This window comes from Orycteropus afer, unplaced genomic scaffold (genome assembly GCF_000298275.1).
Source record: "Orycteropus afer afer isolate SDZICR_OR568_19922 unplaced genomic scaffold, OryAfe1.0 scaffold00140, whole genome shotgun sequence".
Classification (NCBI taxonomy): Eukaryota; Metazoa; Chordata; class Mammalia; order Tubulidentata; family Orycteropodidae; genus Orycteropus; species Orycteropus afer.
In genome coordinates, this window is record NW_006921727.1 from 5,172,195 (window position 1) to 5,193,579 (window position 21,385).

At 34.8% G+C, this 21,385-nt stretch overlaps 1 protein-coding gene across 1 annotated transcript in view; it reads left to right on the forward strand.

The window, feature by feature from the left end:
• Positions 1–19,841, forward strand: part of COL21A1 (collagen type XXI alpha 1 chain) — a 184,527-nt gene extending 164,686 nt beyond the window's left edge. The window contains exons 20-29 of the mRNA XM_007945617.1: positions 1,496–1,549; positions 3,393–3,464; positions 4,774–4,809; positions 7,740–7,784; positions 13,504–13,536; positions 15,004–15,150; positions 15,240–15,294; positions 15,812–16,012; positions 17,027–17,104; positions 19,654–19,841. Coding sequence (XP_007943808.1) covers positions 1,496–1,549; positions 3,393–3,464; positions 4,774–4,809; positions 7,740–7,784; positions 13,504–13,536; positions 15,004–15,150; positions 15,240–15,294; positions 15,812–16,012; positions 17,027–17,104; positions 19,654–19,841 — 909 coding nt within the window. The remainder of the gene's footprint in view (positions 1–1,495; positions 1,550–3,392; positions 3,465–4,773; positions 4,810–7,739; positions 7,785–13,503; positions 13,537–15,003; positions 15,151–15,239; positions 15,295–15,811; positions 16,013–17,026; positions 17,105–19,653) is intronic.
• Positions 19,842–21,385: the final 1,544 nt, after the last annotated feature.

Sequence of the window (21,385 nt, forward strand, 5' to 3'; positions counted from 1 at the left end):
TGTTGTATGGTTCCATAATGCTGTTATGTGTTAAATGCTTTATTTAAATTCAAATACTATGTTCACATGTTTCTCACCTCAAGTACCCTAGAAAATTTTTGAAAAGATGAAAGTGACGTTAGTTTGCTAAACTTGTTAGTGAACCCAAGTTGACTCTTGAGTGATCATTGCCCTCCCGTTTTAGGTCATACTGACCTGTTTATGGGTGTTTGCCAGCTTCTGTGTTGTGATTTCACATATCAAAACACATTAGGTTTGTTCTTGAACTTTCTATTTGTTAGAAAGGACTGTGCTGTAATCCTGAAAAGAAGCAGAAACTAATCATTTTTTGCTCATACTACTTCAAAAAAGCCACTCTACATTTGAAACCACTTTTCATTCCTTCAGTTGCACATTGAAGATATGAATCAGAACATTGATGAGGATTCTCATCCCATGGCTTTGGCTTGTTTAGTGTGGAGACTTAGTGCTAGTCCATGAGAGTGTGAATCTCTTCCCTTGCATGTGGAGCTGCCAGATTTAACAAATGTTTTTTAGGGAGCTTTATAAATGTGAGCATTCACTTCCTTGCTTATAAGAGTTATTCTTAATAAATTGAAATAATAAACCACTGAAAGGTTGAAAATGCTGATTTTTTAAAATTTTCTCTTCATTTTTTTTAATTGTAAACAAGTAAATATATGTTTAACCCAAAGCAGTTGGTATTTCAACATTTTTTACATGTACAATTCCATGACATTAATTAGTTCATCATGTTGTGCAACCACTACTACTGTCACTTACCAATTTTTTTCCATCACCCTTAATAGAAATTCAGTTATTTCTTAAACAATAACTTTCCCTTTCCCTTTCCCTCCTGCCCCTCCAAAACCAAAGCAAACTCACTGCCATCAAGTCAATTTTGACTTATAACAACTCCCCTTGGGTTTCTGAGGCTGTAAATCTTTATGGGAGTAGATTGCCCCATCCTCCTTCAACTGAGCACCTGGTGGATTTGAACCACTGACATTCTGGTTAGCAGCCAAATCCCTTATCCACTTTGCCACCAGCGCTCCTTCTTCCTGTCCCTACTAAACCCTAAAAACTGATCTTTATGTATTTGCCTATCATACAAGTTTCATATATATGGGAACATACAACATTTGTCCTTTTTTGACTGAAGTATTTCACTCACCATTGTGTTTGTGAGGTTCATCCATGTTATGGTATGTGTCAGAACTTCATTTCTCTTCATGGCTGAGTAATATTCCATTGTAGGTATATACCAGTGTTTTTGTTGTTTTTTTTAAAAATCTATTGATGATAGTTTGAGTAATCTATTGATAATCTATTGAGTATTTAGTTTATTTCTATCTTTTGGCTTATAAGAATAGTGTTGCAAAGAACATTGAAGTACAATTACCTGGCAAAAATGATTTTAAATACATTCCTTTAAGTGCCTATAAATATATTGTGATTTTTTAAAAAAAATCAAATGGTTTTGGCCTATTTACAGGGAAGTAAAGGTGAACCTGGACCTCAAGGAATGACTGGGCCTTCTGGGCTCAAGGTAATTGTTTTAATGAGTTTGTAAATATTTTTTTTTTTTTAATTATGAGTTTCTTACATTATTTGACAAAATTAACGTGAAATTAAGGAGTTCCTATCTTAAAAAATTAAGGTACATGAAAAGAAATGGCCACTGTAGTGTTTCATTTCAGTTTTTTGGAAAACTTTATCGTTGTTTGGCAAATAAAAACAATGAAATATACTTTGGATTGACTTTTCTAGAAATGGTGAAAGTTTTATGCTAAAGTGGACGTACTCTCTTGTCTGGAGGGCATAACCCTTTTAGATAACTGAAAAGAAAATATCTGACTCACAGCGAGGCTCTTCCTTTGTTTGCAGATTGAAGTTCTTTCCTTTTCATTTTGGTGTGAGGACTCAGAGCTGCTTTTACCAGTTTCCTTCAAACAAAATGATTGATGATTTATTTAGATGGGATTTTAAATTCTCTTCCAGCTTTTAAAAACTTAAGTAATGTTTAATAGCTCAGGAGTGTACACAATGATCAAAGGAACAAAATTTGATTTTTGTAGAGAAGAATGGTCTTTAATATGAAATAGTTTTAGACATAAAAAGAAGCATGAAGCTTGTTCAGCACATTCCATTTAGTACAAATACATACTAAATATTATCAAAGTTATCATCAATACATACTCCTAGAGAACTTTCTTATTTAAGAAATTTTGAAAACCTTTATCTCAGAGAAGAAATAATTCCCATGGGATAATAGAGAAGTATATGAAATGAGTGGAAAATTGTATTAAGATAACTCATAGAATATTCCTTGGACTGAAAACAGCTCAAAAATGTACTTCTAAGAAAATGGTATTCAATATATACAAAGTTATAAATGTCTGTACATTTTCACTATAAGAATCTTTATCCCAGCACTGTTTATGAAAATAAAAATTATTAAAACTCTGTTTGACAATGGGAATTTTGTGGAATAAAATATAGTAAATAAATACATTAATTAAATCCAACAATTAAAAATAGTGACATAGAAACACAATAATGGAATATATAGAACTTCACTATATTAATATTTGTGAAGGCTTAAAATCATACTATAAACTTATGCATATATTGTAAACACATTTTAGTAAGTAAAATTGTGGGTGTATTTGAGCATATATAGAGAAAATGTATAACAAAAATAAAAACTGGGTAATGAGATTATTCATAATTTTTATTATTTCAATTTACTTATCAATTTTATGATAAGAAAACAAGTTCTTTAAAGTAATAAAATGGGAAAAAGCAGTTTCAAGGAGGAAAAAACAAAAACTAAACTTGCTCCCATCGAATCGATTCTGACTTACAGCATTCCCTATAGGGTTTCCAAGGCTGTAAATTTTTATGGAAGTATATTACCTTATCTTCCTTTCATAGAGCAGCTGGTGAGTTTGAACTGCCAACCTTCTGGTAGCAGCCAAATGCCTTACCCACCAAACCACCAGTACAAGGAGGAAAAGAGCTATTAAATTAGTAAACAACAAAAAAAGGAAATTCCTGAGTTTACTATTTTTTATTACTAATTTTTTATTTACTTTTTTGTTGAAATTATAAAACATGATGAAAATAAAAAATATTTATAAAATTTTAAATTATGAAATACCATCAGAATTTCTCAACTAGTAGCAATAGGAAGAAATGCAAGAAATTTGTATTAGGACTCCAGTGAATATTTTATTCCTTGTTTTTGTGCAGTAATAACTCAAAAGTTCAACAGATTTGACATGGACCAATCCGTTCTAAATTTGAGATGTTTGGCAGAGATTAAAAAAAAATCATGTTTTTCATAAGCAATAAGTCTGTGATTTTTATAGAACTTTTCTATTATTTAGGGAGAACCAGGAGCAGTGGGTCCCTCGGGAGAGCCAGGATACATGGGTTTACCTGGGATACAAGGAAAAAAGGTATGCATTGTTGAGGAAATATAATTTATTTATTTATTTTAATTTTATTATTGTTCAGAGTATACATGGCAAAATATACACCAATTCAGCCATTTCTACATGTATAATTCAGTGACATTGATTACATTCTTTGAGTTATGTATCCATTCTCACCTTCCTTTTCTGAGTATTCCTGCCCATTGACATAAACTCACTGTCCCCTAAGATTCCTATCTAATCTTTTGAGTTGCTATTGTCAATTTGATCCCATATACATAGTTCTTAAAGGAGCACAGTGCTCAAGATACACCTTTATTACTTGTTAAGCTAAACTACTTTTTGGATTTAAGAAGATTTCAGGGTTGGTATTTTCCTTGCTGTAAATACAAAATGCCACTCTTTGTATTTCAATAGCATGGTGAAATTGGAAGGAAATTTGGAAACAGTGTTCTAGTCTAACTTTGAACAAGTGCTTACCTTTCCTGATCTGTAAGAACAAAGGCATTGTACTAGATGATCTCTAATCTCCCTTGTTGCTGAAAAGTATTGTAAAACTTAATATTATAGAATAGGTGTTTTCTCCTAAAAGCTCATTTTTGAAACATATATTTTATCAAATGCCATTTAAATATTATCTTTTACTTTGCTATTGTTTTCTAGGAGCTCTGGTAGTGCAGTGCCTAAGGCACTTGACTGCTAACCAGAAGGCTGGTGGTTCAAACCACCAGCCACTCCTCAGAAGGAAGGTTGGGCAATCTACTTCCGTAGTGATACTGCCTCGGAAACCCAAGGAAGGGTCGCTATGAGTCGGGTCTGACTCGACAGCACATAACAACAACAACAACAACAATTGTTTTCTATAACTTGTGGGTACTATTAATTTAACGGATGATTTTCAGTTTGGCTGTTTTATTCCATAAAACAACATTCCAGCAGCATAAGTCCTCTCTTGTTTGTTTGTTTAACCACAGAAGTGTTTTTTTTTTTTTTTTTTTTAAAACAACATTCCAGCAGCATAAGTCCTCTCTTGTTTGTTTGTTTAACCACAGAAGTGTTTTTTTTTTTTTTTTTTCCTGGCAAAATAAATATTGTGGTAAATTTTCTTTCACAGATGGTCAAGAAAGTATTCTGTTAGAATATCATTTTGTCATAACGTGGTTTTACTCTTTTCCCAAATATGTCTTAAGTCTCAGCTTCTGTATATGCCGGCACTTGTGGAAATTACACAAGACCTTATATTTTTTCTCTGTTGAAGAAAACATGTTTATTTGAAAGGATATAAAATATACCAATCTATGAAAACATTTAGATGTCTTTTAATGTTTTGCAGGGAGACAAAGGAGAACAAGGTGAAAAAGGCATTCAGGTATGTTTTTTTTTTTTTTTTTCTTTTTCCATAGCAGCATAGTCAGGACTTTGTTCTTTTTGATTCTTACATTGCTTCCCAGTTCCTTCCTATTTCAACATCAATATCTTATTTTAAAATCTCATCCTTGTTCCTTTGCTAGTAACTTTTTCACACAACTTCATATCTAACTTTAAGATTTTTCACCACTTTACTATGGTAAAAAATTTGTGAACCAAGTAATTCACCAATCTATAAGTAAGACAGGAGCTCCGGTGGTGTAGTGCCTAAGGCATTTGACTGCTAACCGGAAGGCTGGTGGTTCAAACCCACCAGCTACTCCTCTGAAGGAAGACTAGGCATAGAGATACTGCCTTGGAAACCCAAGGAGGAGTCGCCATGAGTCAGAATCTACTTGATAGCGGTGAGTTTAGTTCTTTTTATATCTAAGTAAAGATAATGGGTTTAATACTGATACTTTTAAATTGTATTAGCCTATTTATAATGTTTCCAAAAGTGAGAGCATATGTTTACAAAAATAATTTGAAGTGGCTTATGGAAAAAAATATATGAATTCAATAAGAAACCATTAGCACAGAATATTAAACACACTCAAACTACATATGGAAGGAGAATTATCCTAGAAAGTCATATAAGACTGAGGAAACCTAGCAGGACATTTTGTTTTGGTTGCCTTACAGACACAGATAAAAATAAGAACCATGCTTCTACTTTGGGAGAGTAGGACAGATCCCTCAACTAAGTGGCTATGGAATTGATTTTCTGTGTAACTGACATCTGACCATCAGTAGGATTTTACTGGCTGAGTCAGTTATGCCTATTTGGAATAAATTATATTGGTTCTTCTTTAAAGCTTCTCAAACTACAGATTACAAATCTAGTATCCAAGCATTACTTTAATGATTTTTTTTTTTAATTACAAAGCTCTGTTATAATTACTGAGCTTTGCTATGTAGAATAAACTTAAAATAACAAGAAAAATACCTTGCAAAATTTCACAAAGATAGAATTTTGAAAATTCTAGACGTTCTGTAAGCATTGCTCAGAATCTGCTAATGTCATAGTTCCAACACTCTCTACTGAATGGCATGACAGAATTTGGTTGTTTTTCAGACAATGTTTTATTGAAGATCTTCAAGTATTATTGTAATGTGATACCTTTAAAGTTAATTTTGAAATTAGGAATGAGGTAAATTTTAAGTATATTACAATTTCTTTCTTGGTATTACATTTGGATGTCTCATGGGCACTTCAAATTCACCATGTCAAAAACTGAACTTGCTGTCTTTCCCCATAAACCATCTCCTACTCAGAGGTTATTATAATTGGAACTACCACATTATCCAAGAGAAAGTCTTAGCTGTCATTGTAAAACCCCATGTCTCTCTGTTTTCACATCCAGTTGATCAGTCAACCCTAAATATCTCTTGAACATGGCTCCTCCTCCCTGTCCTCATCATTTCTTATTAGGGGTTCCTAGATTACCACAATAGCCTCATAACTGGTCTCCTTGAATCTAGTCCTCTTCCTTCCCCCATACTTTCACCAGCATGCAATAGCTAATTTACATATCTGCTTAGGAATCCTTTTATGGTGCCCAGCACATTTTGAGATAAAATGTCTACCTCTGTAAACCAAAAGGAGCCACTTTCCTTTCCCCTGTGTCTTCTTTCCATGGTGCATCCTGTTATCCTTCTCCAACTGGCTATCTTTTATTCTTTTTCAAGGCTGTGCTCAGCATCAGTTATATTCTCAAACCCTCCCTGTCAGATGTTCCCTTGTCTCCTCCCACAGTATCCCACCCAGACATTTAGTTTATTTATGTTGATCAGACTGTATTTTCATCATTCGTGATTTAATTGCTTATTGTCTCCACCAAACAGTAAGCAATTTGGAGGTAGCAGTGATATCTCTGTTTAAATGTCCCTAGTGGTGGGATTCCCTGGCAGTGAGTTTTGAGTGCTAGCATATATGTGCCACTGAATAATATTAGAAATTCATTTATGTGAGTAAATTAACAAATAAATGTAAGAGTGACTTTAAATTTAAGTCATTAAAACTTCTATGGGAGGGTAGGTAGCACAAGTGTTTTGTAATCAGCTGATAACTGAAAAGGTTGGCTGTTCAAACCAATCAGACGCTCCATGGAAGAAAAAGCCTGATGATCTATTTCCATAAACATTACAACCAAGAGAACCCTGTGGAGCAGTTCTGCTCTGTAACATGTAGGGTCACCATAAGTCAGGGGCTGGCTTGATAGCAGTTAACAACAATAAACCTATTGTGGGGTATTTTATCGAAACATATTATGTTTTATTAGACACTGCTCATTTTCATGTTCAACACTGGGATACCAGCATAATGTCTTATATATGCTGATGTGCAAAAATGTTTATTGATTGGATAAATGTATGTATATTGTTACAAATTTTTCTCTTTTCTTATTTGTCTTGATTTGAAGAACTTCATTTAAATATGTCTTATTTAATGTAGCAATATATTTTTAATTTTTTTAAAGAAATTTTTAAAGGAGGTTTTTTGTCTTCACTTGTTCCAGGCCAACATGAGCATAATTATGTCATTGAAACTAATACAATGTCCACATTTATTAGAGTTTTAAGCTATTTTCATGTGTTTGGTAGGAACTAAAGAGAACATTCTCTGCTATCTAAAATTATGCACATGTTCTCCATGAGTCAGTAGTTTTTCTTTGTTTCTATTCGTTTCAAATGTAATGGGTTGACTTGCCTTTCATTTCTTTGTTTTCTCTGAGAGACTAACTTACCTATCTCTCACATCATTTTACAAACTTGCATCACTGTTGTTGTGACATGTCTTTTAGACATCAGCATGATAGATAGTCTGTATTTGTAGAGATGATTGCATCCTATGTATACAAATTCACTGATAATGTTTATTAAATTTTAAAGGGTCAAAAGGGAGAAAATGGAAGACAAGGAATTCCAGGGCAACAGGTATTTTTTTCTTTGACAAAAAATGAAATAATGAGTTGGATAACTGGGCAATGTTGAGAGAGAGAGAGAGAGAGTTAACTGCAAATAAAATGAATGAGAGGAAAAGAAGAAAGAAATGATATAAATTATGATCATGCAACATGAAAATGCTGGGTGGTGGTAGTGATGGGTTTTCCTTCCCCTTTTTTTTTGTATTTTGATTCTTTAGTACTAATAAAATTGATGGCTATGGCATTATGATTTTCATTGCTTTTTTTCTGGCCAAGTAAATGACTGAAGGTAGAAAATTCTACTCATTTCTTGGAGTAATTATTGTGTAAAAGCAGAATACAATGGCTACATCTCCACACCTGCTGTTTAGTCTTTATTTTCTTCCTGAAATGTCAACAGTGGGGCCACATTTTATACAGAAATGTATTTGATTACCTCTTTTTTTGTCCAGAGATATTATTAACTACTCTAGAGGCTTATTAAAATTTCCTCCTGCAATATTGTGCTGTGGAACAGATATATAACAGGCTGTTTTTGCTTCTTCCCTAACTAAATTCCAGGGCTTTGAACCAGTTCTTCCTGGTTCAGTCATGGCCAATGAAGTGAAACCAGAATGGAACTGAATTTGTGAAATGTGGGTAAGCCATGATGATAACAGGAATGTGAAAAATTACAGATGGATACCCTGCTAGAAACGTAATCACCCTGTTAGAAAACAAAGGCAGCATGTGTGTTGTATAACAACCAACTCTTAATCAACACAGTCAGAAGCAACATTGTCCTGCTCAAAGATGGTGGCCAACTGTGCTATTTTGATATATGTCACTCTCCACAGTCCTGATGGTAATCCAATCTTGTGCATCAGGCTTCTGAAAGTGCTCACTACCCTTCACCCAAATCTCCCATTTCAGGGCTTTGAACCATAGTGTTTCCCATTCCCATTGTCATTCAACTTCACCCACATTTAAAAAATTCTAGTCTGTTCTAATTTTGCTTCATTGACCTTGATTGAACTGGAATGATCAGTTTGAAGTTCTGCTAAATTCTCCTCATTAAGCAATGGTTCAGTCAGGTTGTTGTATGTCATATAGACATATAGTCAGTCAGAGCTAATTGGGTCAAAAAAGGATTAAATGATTAATACTGATATGGCATCTTTGCCTATAGCTTCAGTTCTAATTTGGTTCTGATTAACTAGATAAGCGTACAAACTGCTCTTCCATAGGTGGATCTCTTTCTCTGAGTATGGGTGAGAGAAAGATGCAGTAATGACACCAATTCTGAGGACAGAAAATTGTCCTCAGGAATTGTGTACCAAAGCCCCCAAGGATTGAAGTCTCTGTGTCTCTTCCCTTGGAAGTATCTGAAAGACCCTGGGGAGAGTATTTGAGAGCATATCGACACAAGGTTGTCTATAATATAGAATGGAAGGTGAGTGTGAGATATAAGAAGGATGGAAAATTTAGAAGCAAATATAAGGGCAAAAATGAGAAAAGACATGAATTGGCATGCATGCAACTATATCCCAGTACATTAAAATCTCAATTTTAGAGCTCTTCCACTTGACTAAACCCCACTCAATCAACTCTGTGCCCTTGTTCCTCCCCTTAGCAACCTAGCCTGACCTTCTTCCTAACATACTTCAGTTTCCTTAAGTTAATCACCTGATATCTATAAATAGTTGTTCTCATAGGAGCTCCTTTACTACTTCCTCTAATTCAACCTTCAAAACCCAAGCCATTCACCAAAAATTGCTGTCACAATAGCATTCTGAAAAGGGGGCTATTTCCATTAGAATTTCTGTTCACAATTTAGCATATAGGTGACACTTCCTCCAAAGTTCCATTAACTTATTTACTTTTTTCCCCTCACTCCTTAAGGAAAATGAGCATCTGCTCTCCTAAGGCAAATTTGAGCCTAGAAAGCTTCTGCCCTACATTTTTTGGAAGCTGTGTGTCCTACACTAGGAACTGAGCCTATACGGAGTATCTAGGGGCAAGAGCAGCTGTTGCTTTTCTGTAGCTCAATAGTCATTCCAAGCTCTTTATGTAAGCAAAGTCTGTTATCCAGTGCTACACGTGTGTAATTTTTTTGGACATTTTGTGAAGGGAGTCCAAGTGAACTTTTCTCATAAAACCATTTTAATGGTTTCTCAAATTGCTGCTGTTTGCAGCTTCAGCTCTAATTTAGTTCTAGTCTTGAGCATTTACTGTTTTCTCTTTCCTCTTACATTGACTTCAGTGGTAGGATTGTCTGCTAGGGATCCTCCCTGAATTTCTTCAAAAACAAATCTCAATATGTAAAGAATAGCCTTAGACAGTGTTGTGCTTACTACTAGATTTTTATATGCAAACTAAATATTTGGTGTTTTTATGCTCACATTTTGATTTGAGAATCTATATTTCTCTGTGATAATCACTAATTTCACCTAATTTTTCTTTATTTTGTCTAATATTCTGTATAAGGGACTTGAAAATTAATCAAAGCAGATACCCAAATTCAGACTTCATTTTGTGACAATTTATACATGAAATTTCATATTGAGCTGTAGCACACTGATTTTTAATTTTAAAGCTAAATAATGAAATCCTAACTGTGTATGTGACAGTTATCTGTGTTCCCCTAAGCTGATTTTAAAGTCCTACTGTAAAAGAAATTTGAAAAATGGAAACTTTTAATAACTTTTTTAACTTTTTCTTGAGAGTTCTTATCACTAGTTACGTGTCACTGGAATGAATATGTAAAAGAGAGGAATAGGAAATGATTTCATGGGGTCTGTGATTTTTATATGAAAAGTAAATATTAGGATGAACTAGTCTAATTATCAAGATCTATCCAGTGATTATAATGACATATGAGCTTTGCGTATGGGCTCCCAATATTTTTATTACTGTGAAAAAATACCATATATCCATCACACTGATTCTTTAATCTCTTAATTACCAGGAAAAATAGCTGTGTTCTTCCTTATTGTTGTTATTTGCCGTCGAGTCGGCCCCGACTCATAGCGACCCCTCGTTGGGTTTCCGAGGCAGTATCACTACGGAAGTAGGTTGCCCAACCTTCCTTCCGAGGAGTGGCTGTCACCTTTAATGATATCTTAGTTTTTACTCATCTTTTATCAACAGCAGTCAGTTAAAATTTAATTTTCAGAATGCAATCTTGGGAAAATTACTACTCTTCTTAATCACAGAATAAAAGAATAAATATCTCTTATCATTAATCTAATTTTTTTCATTGAGATAATAATATGTTTTAAGTTCAGTAGAATCAAATTCTAACTTATGATTTGACCTATGTTGTTGTTGTTAGGTGCCACTGAGTCAGCTCTGACTCATAGTGATCCCCGGCTTCATCATTACAATTCTTGCTGTTTGAGCTCATCGTTGCAGCAAGTGTGTCAGCCCATCTCGTTGAGGATCTTCTTTTTTACTGACCCTCTACTTTAACAAGCATGATGTCCTTCTCTAGGAATTGGTCCTTTCTGAGTACATGACCAAAGTAGGTGAAACAGTTTGGCCATGATCATTTCTAAGGAGCATTCTGGCTGTACTTCCTCCAGGACAGATTTGATCATTTTTCTGGGTATTTTCAGTATTTTTCATCAACATCACAGTTCAAAGGCATCAACTCTTCTTTGTTTTTCTGTATTCCTCGTCCAGCTGTCACATACACATAAGGTTTTAAAATACCATGGTTTAATGATAGGTGCACCTTAGTCTTCAAAGTGATGTCTTTGCTTCTTAACATTTTAAAGAAGTGTTTTGTAGCAGATATGTCCAGTGCAATATGATGTCTGATTGCTTGACTGCTGCTTCCATAGGTGTTGATTGTGTATCTAAATAAAATGAAATCCTTGACAACTTCAATCTTTTCCCATTTATCATAATGTTGCTTAGTGGTCCAGTTGTAAGGATTTTCTGTTTTCTTTATATTGAGGTGCAATCCAGACTAGTCTTTGATCTTCATCAGTAAGTACTCCAAGTCATCTTTACTTTCAGCAAGTAAGGCTGTGTCATCTGCATGTCTCAGATTGTTAATGAGTCTTCCTCCAAACCTGATGCTGTTTTATTCTTCATATAGTCCAGCTTCTTGGATTATTTGTTCAGCATACAGATTGAATAAGTATGGTGAAATGATACAACTCTGTTGCCCATCTTTCCTGATTTTAAACCATGCGGTATCCCTTTGCTCTGTTCTAATGGCAGCCTCTTGGTCTATGTCCAGGTTTCTCATGAACACAATTAAATGTTCTGGAATTTTCATTCTTCTCAATGTTATCCATAATTTGTTATGTTCCACACTGTCAAATGCCTTCACATAGTCAATAAAACACAGGTAAACATCTTTCTGTTATTATTTGCTTTCAGCCAAGATCCATGTGACATTAACATTCTACATCCTGTTCTGAATCCAGTTTGAATTTCTTGAAGTTCCCTGTCAGTATGCTACTGTAACTATTTTTTAATTATTTTTAGCAAAATTTTACTTGCATGTAATATTAATGTTTGGTTTAATAATTTCCACATTATGTTGGATCACGTTTCTTTGGAATGGGCACAAATATCTTTCTCTTCCAGTTACTTGGTCAGGAAGCTGTCTTCCAAAATTCTTGGCAAAACGAGTAAGCACCTCCAGTTCTGCATCTACTTGTTGAAACATCTCAATGGGTGTTTTATCAATTCCTGGAGTGTTGTTTTTCATCAATTCCTTCAGTGCAGTTTGGGCTTCTTCCTTCACTACCATTGGTTCTTGATCATATGCTACCTCCTGAAATGGTTGAACATTGACCCATTGGTGCTTCCTGCATTGTTCACTATTTTGCCCATAGAATCCTTCAACATTGCAACTTGAGGCTTGATTTTTTTTCTTCACTTCTTTCAACTTGAGAAATACCAAGCACGTTCTTCCCTTTTGTTTTTCTAACTCCAGGCCTTTGCACATGTTATTATAATACTTTACTTTGTCTACTTGAGCCACCCTTTGAAATCTTCTGCTCAGCCCTTTTATTTCATCATTTTTATTTCCCATTTGCTGTGGCTATTCTCCATTCAAGAGCAAGTTTCAGAGTCTCTTCTGACATCCATTTTGGTCTTTTCTCCCTTTCTTGTCATTTTAATGACCCTTCATGTATGATTTTCTTGATGTCATCCCACAATTTGTCTGGTCTTCACATTGGCGTTAAGTGCATCAAATCTTTTCTTCAGATGGTCTCCAAATTTAGGTGAGATATACTCAAGGTCATATTTTGGCTCTCTTGGTCTTGCTTTAATTTTCTTCAGCTTCAACTTGAACTTGCATATGAGCAATTGATGGTCTGTTCCATAGTCAGATCCTGGCCTTGTTTTAACTGGTGATATTGAGCTTCTACATCACCTCCTTCCACAGATTTGATCTATAGACTATGTAAATATTCTTAGCTATGAATGAACTAGCTCTATAAATTAACAATGTTATATTGTCCTTTTATATTACTCAGCAAACATACTGCATATTCACTGTTGTTGTTGTTGTTATGTGCCATCGAGTTGCCCCATACTAGACTCCTTTAAAAAGGCATAAAAGGTCTCTTACATGTGTAATTCCTTTACTAATTCTATCAATATTTTCCAAAATTCAAAATTAAAACTTGATTAAATGTGAGGTAAAAGGGCACCTATCATAGTACTAGTACTGTAGTTTTCACATTTATTATAGTTTTTTTCTTTCCTCCCTCCTATGTTCAAAGGGAATTCAAGGCCATCATGGTGCAAAAGGAGAGGTATGTTTCTTTATTTTTGTGCTCCCTTTCTTCAGTCTTTTTTTTTTTTTTTTTTTAATTGTGGTTTGGGTGAAAGCTTGCAGACCAAAGTTTTCCATTCAGGAATTTATGCACATTTGTTTCATGACATTAGTTGCAATTCCCTCAATGTCACAGCACTGGTCCCACTTCTTCTCTGGGTTCCCTGGACCCATTTGTTGCCCTTTCCTGCCCCTTCCTGCTTTCTGAGCATTTTTTTAGGGGCAGATGCTCTCCTTTTGGTATTTTATGGTTCTTCTGAGGAGCATGTTCTTGACAAGTGTAGGCCTGCCTACTATTTGTCTGCAAGATCGTCCCCAGGGATGGGTTCAGTTTGAAGTTTGAAAGATGTCTTAGGGTCACAGTCTTGGGGGTTCTGCCAGTCTGTTTTCTTTTTTTAAATGATTTTCAATTTTGTTCTACATTTTTCTCCCATTCTATCTAGGACCTTCTGTGGTCCTAGTCAGAGATCTTCAGTCCTTTTTGATTGGATTTTCAATATGATATAAATCTAACGCAACCAACGCAATGCACTGCTGTGTAGTCAGATCTGACTCATAACAACCCCTCCTTGGGTTTCCCAGGCAGTATCACTACAGAAGTAGATTGCCCAACTTTCCTTCTGTGGAGTGGCTGGTGGGTTTGAAGCACCAGCCTTCTGGTTAGCAGTCAGATGCCTTAGGCACTACACCACCAGAGCTCCCAGTATATAGCTATTTACATTTTAAAACAGAAAATTTCTTTCATATTCTTTAGTAGTATTTCTTAATTAGTGATTTGCAGAATATGTGTATTTACTCTCTCACTAATTGAATTAAGTATGGAATGTTATGTATTTGCCAATATTATTTCTTCCTCTTGATTGGGAACTAGTTTTTTTCTGCATTTTTTTTCAGTGAAGAATATTGTGTATTTCCATACTTCTCTGTTCCACTAGAATGTTAGTGCCTTGACAACAGGACTGTGTCATATTCTTTATTGTATCTCTGGCACTGTACATATTGCTTCAAAAAAACTCACTGTGGTGAAGTCGGATCTGACTCATAGTGACCCATCCTTCTGTTTCCAAAGCGTTATCACTATGGAAGTAGATCGCCCAACCTTCCTACCGAGGAGTGGCTGGTGGGTTGAACTGCCAGCTTTCTGGTTAGCAGTCAAATGCCTTAGGCACTATGCCACCAGAGCTCCCACATATTGCCTATCAATATATTTAATAAATAGTGGACATTTACAGAACTGGATGAATGTATGAATGGAAGGGTAAATGAGAGGTTAGTATGATATGACATTTCCCTCCTCATCAATAGCTGTATTTCTCATCTCTTTACTATACAGCTTACATATATGTATATGTATATATCCATAGCCGTAGCTTTAAGGACATTTGTGATGTAATCAAACCTTCTGAAATATTTAAATAGGATCTTTAAAGATTTCTTTTGGTTTTAGACAGGTGAAAAGGGAGAACCTGGTTTCAGAGGTGCCATTGGACCAAAAGGAGAATCTGGGATGGATGGCTCAATGGGGCCTATGGGTCCCAAAGGACAACAGGGGGAAGCAGGTCCTCAGGGCCCCCCAGGATTGGATGGGAAGCCTGTACGTATATTGTGTCTTCCATAGTTTTCATATTTCTATTGCTTTTTAGTTTGTATGTACATGTTATAACCCCTGATTGTTTGATGCAGGGGAGAGAATTTTCAGAACAGTTTATTCGACAAGTTTGCAATGATGTATTAAGAGGTAAGACAAACAGAATTTTTACTACACTTTTTAAAATAAAGTAATACATATTCTTGGTATAAATTCTAGAAGCTATGAATAAAGAAGAAAAATAAGAAACATTTAAAATCCCTTGTCATTTTTTCCTAGATAAATTTCTTATAAAGATGAAGTATTATACATATTTTTTGTAATACTTTTTACAATGCAGTTTATAATTATTATTTCACCTTTAATTAAATTTTATTTTGTCACATAATTCTTGATAATTTATAAATATGAGTGTCTGTAATTTATATCTTATTTGGGGAACTTTGGATGATTTTTGTTTTCCTATTTTAAATAATTATAGTAATGATATTGCAGAGAATCATACTATTTCCATAGTTAAATTTCTAGAAGTAAAGTTATTGACTGAAAGATGTGTGCATATTCAATGACCCAACATAGCTTTTTTTCTATATTATTGATTCCCACTTACCATTTAATCATAAAAGGTTTGAAGTTTCCTTCTTTCTTTTTTTTTTTTTTTTAAAAGCCCAGCTACCAGTCTTACTTCGGAGTGGAAGAATTCAAAATTGTGATCATTGTCAGGCCCATCATGGTTCTCCAGGTATTCCTGGGCCACCTGGTCCCATAGGACCAGAAGGTCCCCGAGGATTTCCTGGTTTGCCAGGAAGAGATGGTGTTCCTGGTCTAATGGGTGCTCCTGGCCACCCAGGTGCAAAAGGTTTGAAAGGTACTAATTGGTTTGAATAAGGAAATGAACAACAAAAAGTTTGCATGTTTATATCCTGTGTGCATTTAACAAGTGAAAGCTTATCTTTGCTTTCATGGATAGTATTATGTATTGAGCTAGCTAAAAATTTTTGTAAATCTTTGTCTTTAAATAATTTGTCAATTGAATTAAAGAACATTTGTTCTATTTTCTTGAAGCAATGTTCGTAAGTAGACAGAAATGTCAGTTTGGAAGCCTGTGTCATTAAAAATTACAAAACATTGAAAATGTGCTTTGAAATTTTGCTTGTGTCTAATAAGGTTTTTAAGTGGAAAATCACTGACATTGTTTCCTTTCTTCTGACTTTGGTCAACTTTCTGTACAGTTACATTTTTTCATAAATTTTTTTCTAATATAAAGAAATTAATGTTATGCAACCAAACTACTTAATAGCCCACAACTTCTTCTCTTTGCCTTTGAATGATTATGTGAAATGTTGTTGATTATTCTTCTCTTATTTCATCTAATAAATTTATATAAGCAATTTAGAGGTTTAATGAAAGTAGTAAAATAACAAGTATAATTAACATAGAAGGCTAATAGTCCCAAACCATTTCCTGTTCTTAATATCTAATTTCCATTAAGCATTTTATTTAGATTACTAATAATTTTAGAAATATTTGATTCAAAAATTGTTTCCTATGCGTCATAAGGGAGCTCTGGTAGAGTAGTGCCTAAGACACTTGACTGCTAACCAGAAGGCTGGTGGTTCAAACCCACCACCACTCCTCGGAAGGAAGGTTGGGCAATCTACTTCCATAGTGATATCGCCTTGGGAACCCGAGGATGGGTCGCTGTGAGTCAGGTCTGACTCAATGGCACATAACAAAAACAACATGAGTCATAGAAAATAGATGGCAACCTGTTCTTAAAATATGTTTTCCTTCAATGTGTATATTAACAGTTTTGAAACTATCTGGAAGGCAATGGTTTTAAAGGAAAAGTAAGATTACGCACATGTTTGACACTCTGCAGGTCTACCAGGGAGAAATGGGGCAAAAGGGAACCAAGGGTTTGGATACCCTGGAGAACAAGGCCCTCCTGGTCCCCCAGGTAAGAATTGGTATTTCCTCCTAAGTTGTTGCATATTTTCCTGTAAGAAATTCATCATAAAGCTATGTTAGATAATTTGAAACCAAGATATTTGTTTACTTTTTTGAGTGATTCACATTCAACTTATATTATTTTGAACTCTAACTACCAGAATTATTTCAATATATTTATGAATTTTTCAGGATTATTTCTTGCATATCTTTTATACAGTCTCTGGTAGTATAGTGCCTAAGGCACTTGACTGCTAACCAGAAGGCTGGCAGTTCAAACCCACCAGCCACTCCTCAAAAGGAAGGTTAGGCAATCTACTTCGTAGTGACACTGCCTCGGAAACCCAAGGAGGGGTCGCTATAAGTCAGGCCCGACTCGACGGCAAATAACAACAACAACACAACAATATCTACTCCTTAGAATTGTTTCAAATAGGTTTTAGTGACCCATGGTTATCTAGAGTACATTTAAAAAAAAACAAAACAACACACTGACATCAAGTAAATTCTGACTCATAGTGACCCTATAGGACAGAATAGAACTACTGCATATGGTTTCCAAGGCTGTAAATGTTTATAGAAGCAGACTGTCTAATCTTTCCTGACAGACCAACTGGTGGGTTTGAACCACCAACCTTTTGGTTAGTGGTCAATGCTTTAACTACAGTGCCACCAGGTTATATCATTGTTTAATATTTTTGACTCTTAGAGAAGCAGAATAATGTTGAAGCAATCTTAAGTTTAGATTTAGCTTTGCTAGCTGTGCTATTTAAATTTGTCATGGTTCAATTTCCTCATTTGTAAAATGGTGGTGATGATGTTACCTTCATCATGCCATTATTGACAGAGTAAATGTGAATAGCTTGTTCAGAACAGTGTGTGCCAATCATAGTTATGTTTTGATACATGTTTGCTTTTATTATTATTTTAGATATTATTATCTTATTAGTCTTTGGGGTTGAACAAGTGATTTAATACTGTTTATGTAAAACATTTAAAATAATACCTACCATTATACATAAGTGATTAATGTTGACACTGTTATATTAACATACATATATTATTAGAAGTAGTAGCAAGTGCCCCAACCCCTCCCCTCCATCCCAAAATCTGAATATTTTGTTTTTATTGCATAATCAATTTTAAAAGACTAATGTCCTAAGTCAACTCTCCTATCCTTTCACATGTTAATTGATTCAATTAACAAATTAGCACTAAAACTCTTCTCTGTATTAATAACTATTATACTGTGATAATAACAGTGTAGTTAGATTTGGAAACAAAAATGTATAACATAGTCATTTCTTTAGCAAATGTCGTGCAAAAATGACTTTTTAGAATTTTACCTTACCTATAGGAGCTCTGGTAGCATAGTGCCTAAGGCATTTGACTGTTAATCAGAATGCTAGTGGTTCAAACCCACCAGCCACTCCTCCGAAGGAAGACTGGGCAATCTACTTCCATAGTGATGTTGTTGTTGTTGTTATTTGCCATTGAGTCAGATACAACTCATAGTGACCTCTCCTTGGGTTTCTGAGGCATATCACTATGGAAGTAGATTGCCCAACCTCCCTTCCGAGGAGTGGCTGGTGGGTTTGAACTGCCAGCCTTCTGGTTAGCAGTCAAGTGCTTTAGGCACTATGCTACCAGATCTCCCTCCCTAGAGATACTGCCTCGGAAACCCAAAGAGGGGTTGCTATGAGTCGGATCTGACTCGACAGCAGTGAGTTTAGTTTTTTTATGAGGAACTCTGGTGGTGTAGTGCCTAAAGCATTTGACTGCTAACCAGAAGGTTGGTGGTTCGAACCTAGTGGCCACTCTATGGAAGGAAGACTGGGCAATCTACTTCTGTAAAGATTTACCACCTCAGAAACCCAAAAAGCGTTGTTATGAGTCATAATTGGCTTGATGGCAGTGAAGTGTTTTTTTTTTTTTTTTTGTATATGTCATCTATGAGTCAGAAATGACTCAGTGGCAGTGGGTTTGGGTTCAGTATAGGTCACCTGCTAATTGAAAATAGTATTGGCAAAATATATGGTAAAAGGAAAAAATAAGAAGTTTGAACAGCCCTCACATTGGAATATTAGAATGTTAACTCAGTGTTTTAATCTGTAACACGACTGCTGTGTCAGTACACCCAAAACCAAACTCACTGCCATTGAGTTATTCCTATTCATAGTGACTCCTATTAGATGTCCAAGGTAGTAAATCTTTATGAAAGTAGATTGCCCCATCTTCCTTCTGCAGAATGGCTTGGGGGTTTGAACTGCCAACCTTCCAGTTAGCAGTCAAATGCCTTAGGCACTGTGCCACCAGATCTCCTTGTGTTAATATAGCTTAGTCTAATTTTATGAAAATGAGTTCTGGTGATACATTGGTTATGTCTTGGCTACTGACCAAAAAGTAGAATTAGCAAGAGATTCATCTTTTTACATTGGTGCAAGTATGTCAGATTTTCAAGGGAGTTTTTTTATGCAGTGTAAATTTCTCTCTCAATCAGCTATTTCACTATATAAAGTCAAACTACTTCATTTATATGTTGCTAATGTCCCATCTTAGGTCCAGAGGGCCCTCCTGGAATAAGCAAAGAAGGTCCTCCTGGAGACACAGGTCTTCCTGGCAAAGATGGAGAGCATGGAAAACCTGGAATCCAAGGGCAACCAGGACCCCCTGGCATCTGTGATCCATCACTGTGTTTTAGTGTAATTGTTGGAAGAGATCCCTTTAGGAAAGGACCAAATTATTAGTGTCTGATGCCTCATTCAGCAACCTTGGGATGGTGCTTTTCTTTTATGGTCTTTTGCATCTCAGGAAGATGACCAGCAATAATCCCTTGAAAAGGAACTAAAGTACCTCAGTGTTTTGTTTTTCCTTAAGGAAAAATATGTTAAAGGTCATATGTACTGATTTTTAAAGGCTCTTCAATAATTTGGAGCCTTTAGATTAGTAGCATTAACTAAATCTCAAGGGTTTCTTGTTAAGTCCATTGTTTTAAATCAGCTGAATAAAATTAAAAACACTAGTGCTTGTCAGCCAGTCATTCTTAGTCACTGTGAAATGTTTCACATTTAGCCTCCATGTAGTAGAGTATTTGAGTTCAGTTCCATGCCTGTGTGAATTTCATGTTTCATATCTCATAACTCATCCTTCTACATTAGCCAACACATGTATTGGTCATTGGAAATGAAAACAGGGCTGATATTCAGCTGGACTGGACAATACTGCCATAGTGGTCACTTACGCCAGTGACTGTGCTTATTGGTTAAAGTCTGTGGGCTACATGTTATATGTTTTGAATATCACCTCTGAATAAGATAAATTTGTTTTTATTTTATTAGCAGATTCTAAAATTAGACTAATGATTATGCTAAGAAAGCGTAATCCTTACATTAGGAATAGTTAAAATTATATTACACAATTTAAAATATTTTAGAAGAAAATGTTTCATTGGACCTGATTGGTGTACTCAAAGAAAATACAATTTCAGGAATATTACAATAATTATATGCTTCATACTTGCTAATTAATTGGAATGTTGGTTGTATGCCTTCATTTTCCATGTCACTTATTATATATGTATGTTCATATATGTTAGTTTTCATTGTAGCAAAGCTAATGAAAATAGGTGTTCTAGATAAAAGGAAAGGTAACTCCATAAATCTTAGTATGTCTTGATATTTTTAAACAGACTTAAAAAATATTATGAACAGTCTTTTTGTACTGTACTTAATGCTTTTGTAGGGAACATAATTTTGATATTTCATCTTTTTGTTGCGCTCTAAAGTTTGTTACTTGCTTGTTATTCAAACTACAATAAAGTTTTTTATAGATGTGACTATAGTGACTTTTTTATATTTAATTTTAATTGATTGTTACATGCATTATCCATATCACATAGTCTTTTATTCAATGCACATGATTTGATAGATTGCTTATCCTATTCTTAAACACCTAGCTACCTGAAATAATAATTTAAAAATTCATTTGTTGCATTATTCACTCAAACATGCACAGCACCTACTTCCTAGCCCAGACATGGCTTTTGACCAAAGTTTAGCTTAATTCACATATCATTCTGCTGTTTTGATTATGACTTTGGAGGAAACTAAATTCATGACATTTAGTAGTTGTATTAGTCTGAGGTTAATTTCATGTTTTATCTCCAGCAAAGTTCCAGAAATCTATCTGGTTAGACCTAATAATCCTCCTATTAATAGTATTTATAGCATTATGAAGATTAAATGAGATGGACCCCCAAAAATTAATCAGTGGAATAAAGTCACGCAATTTA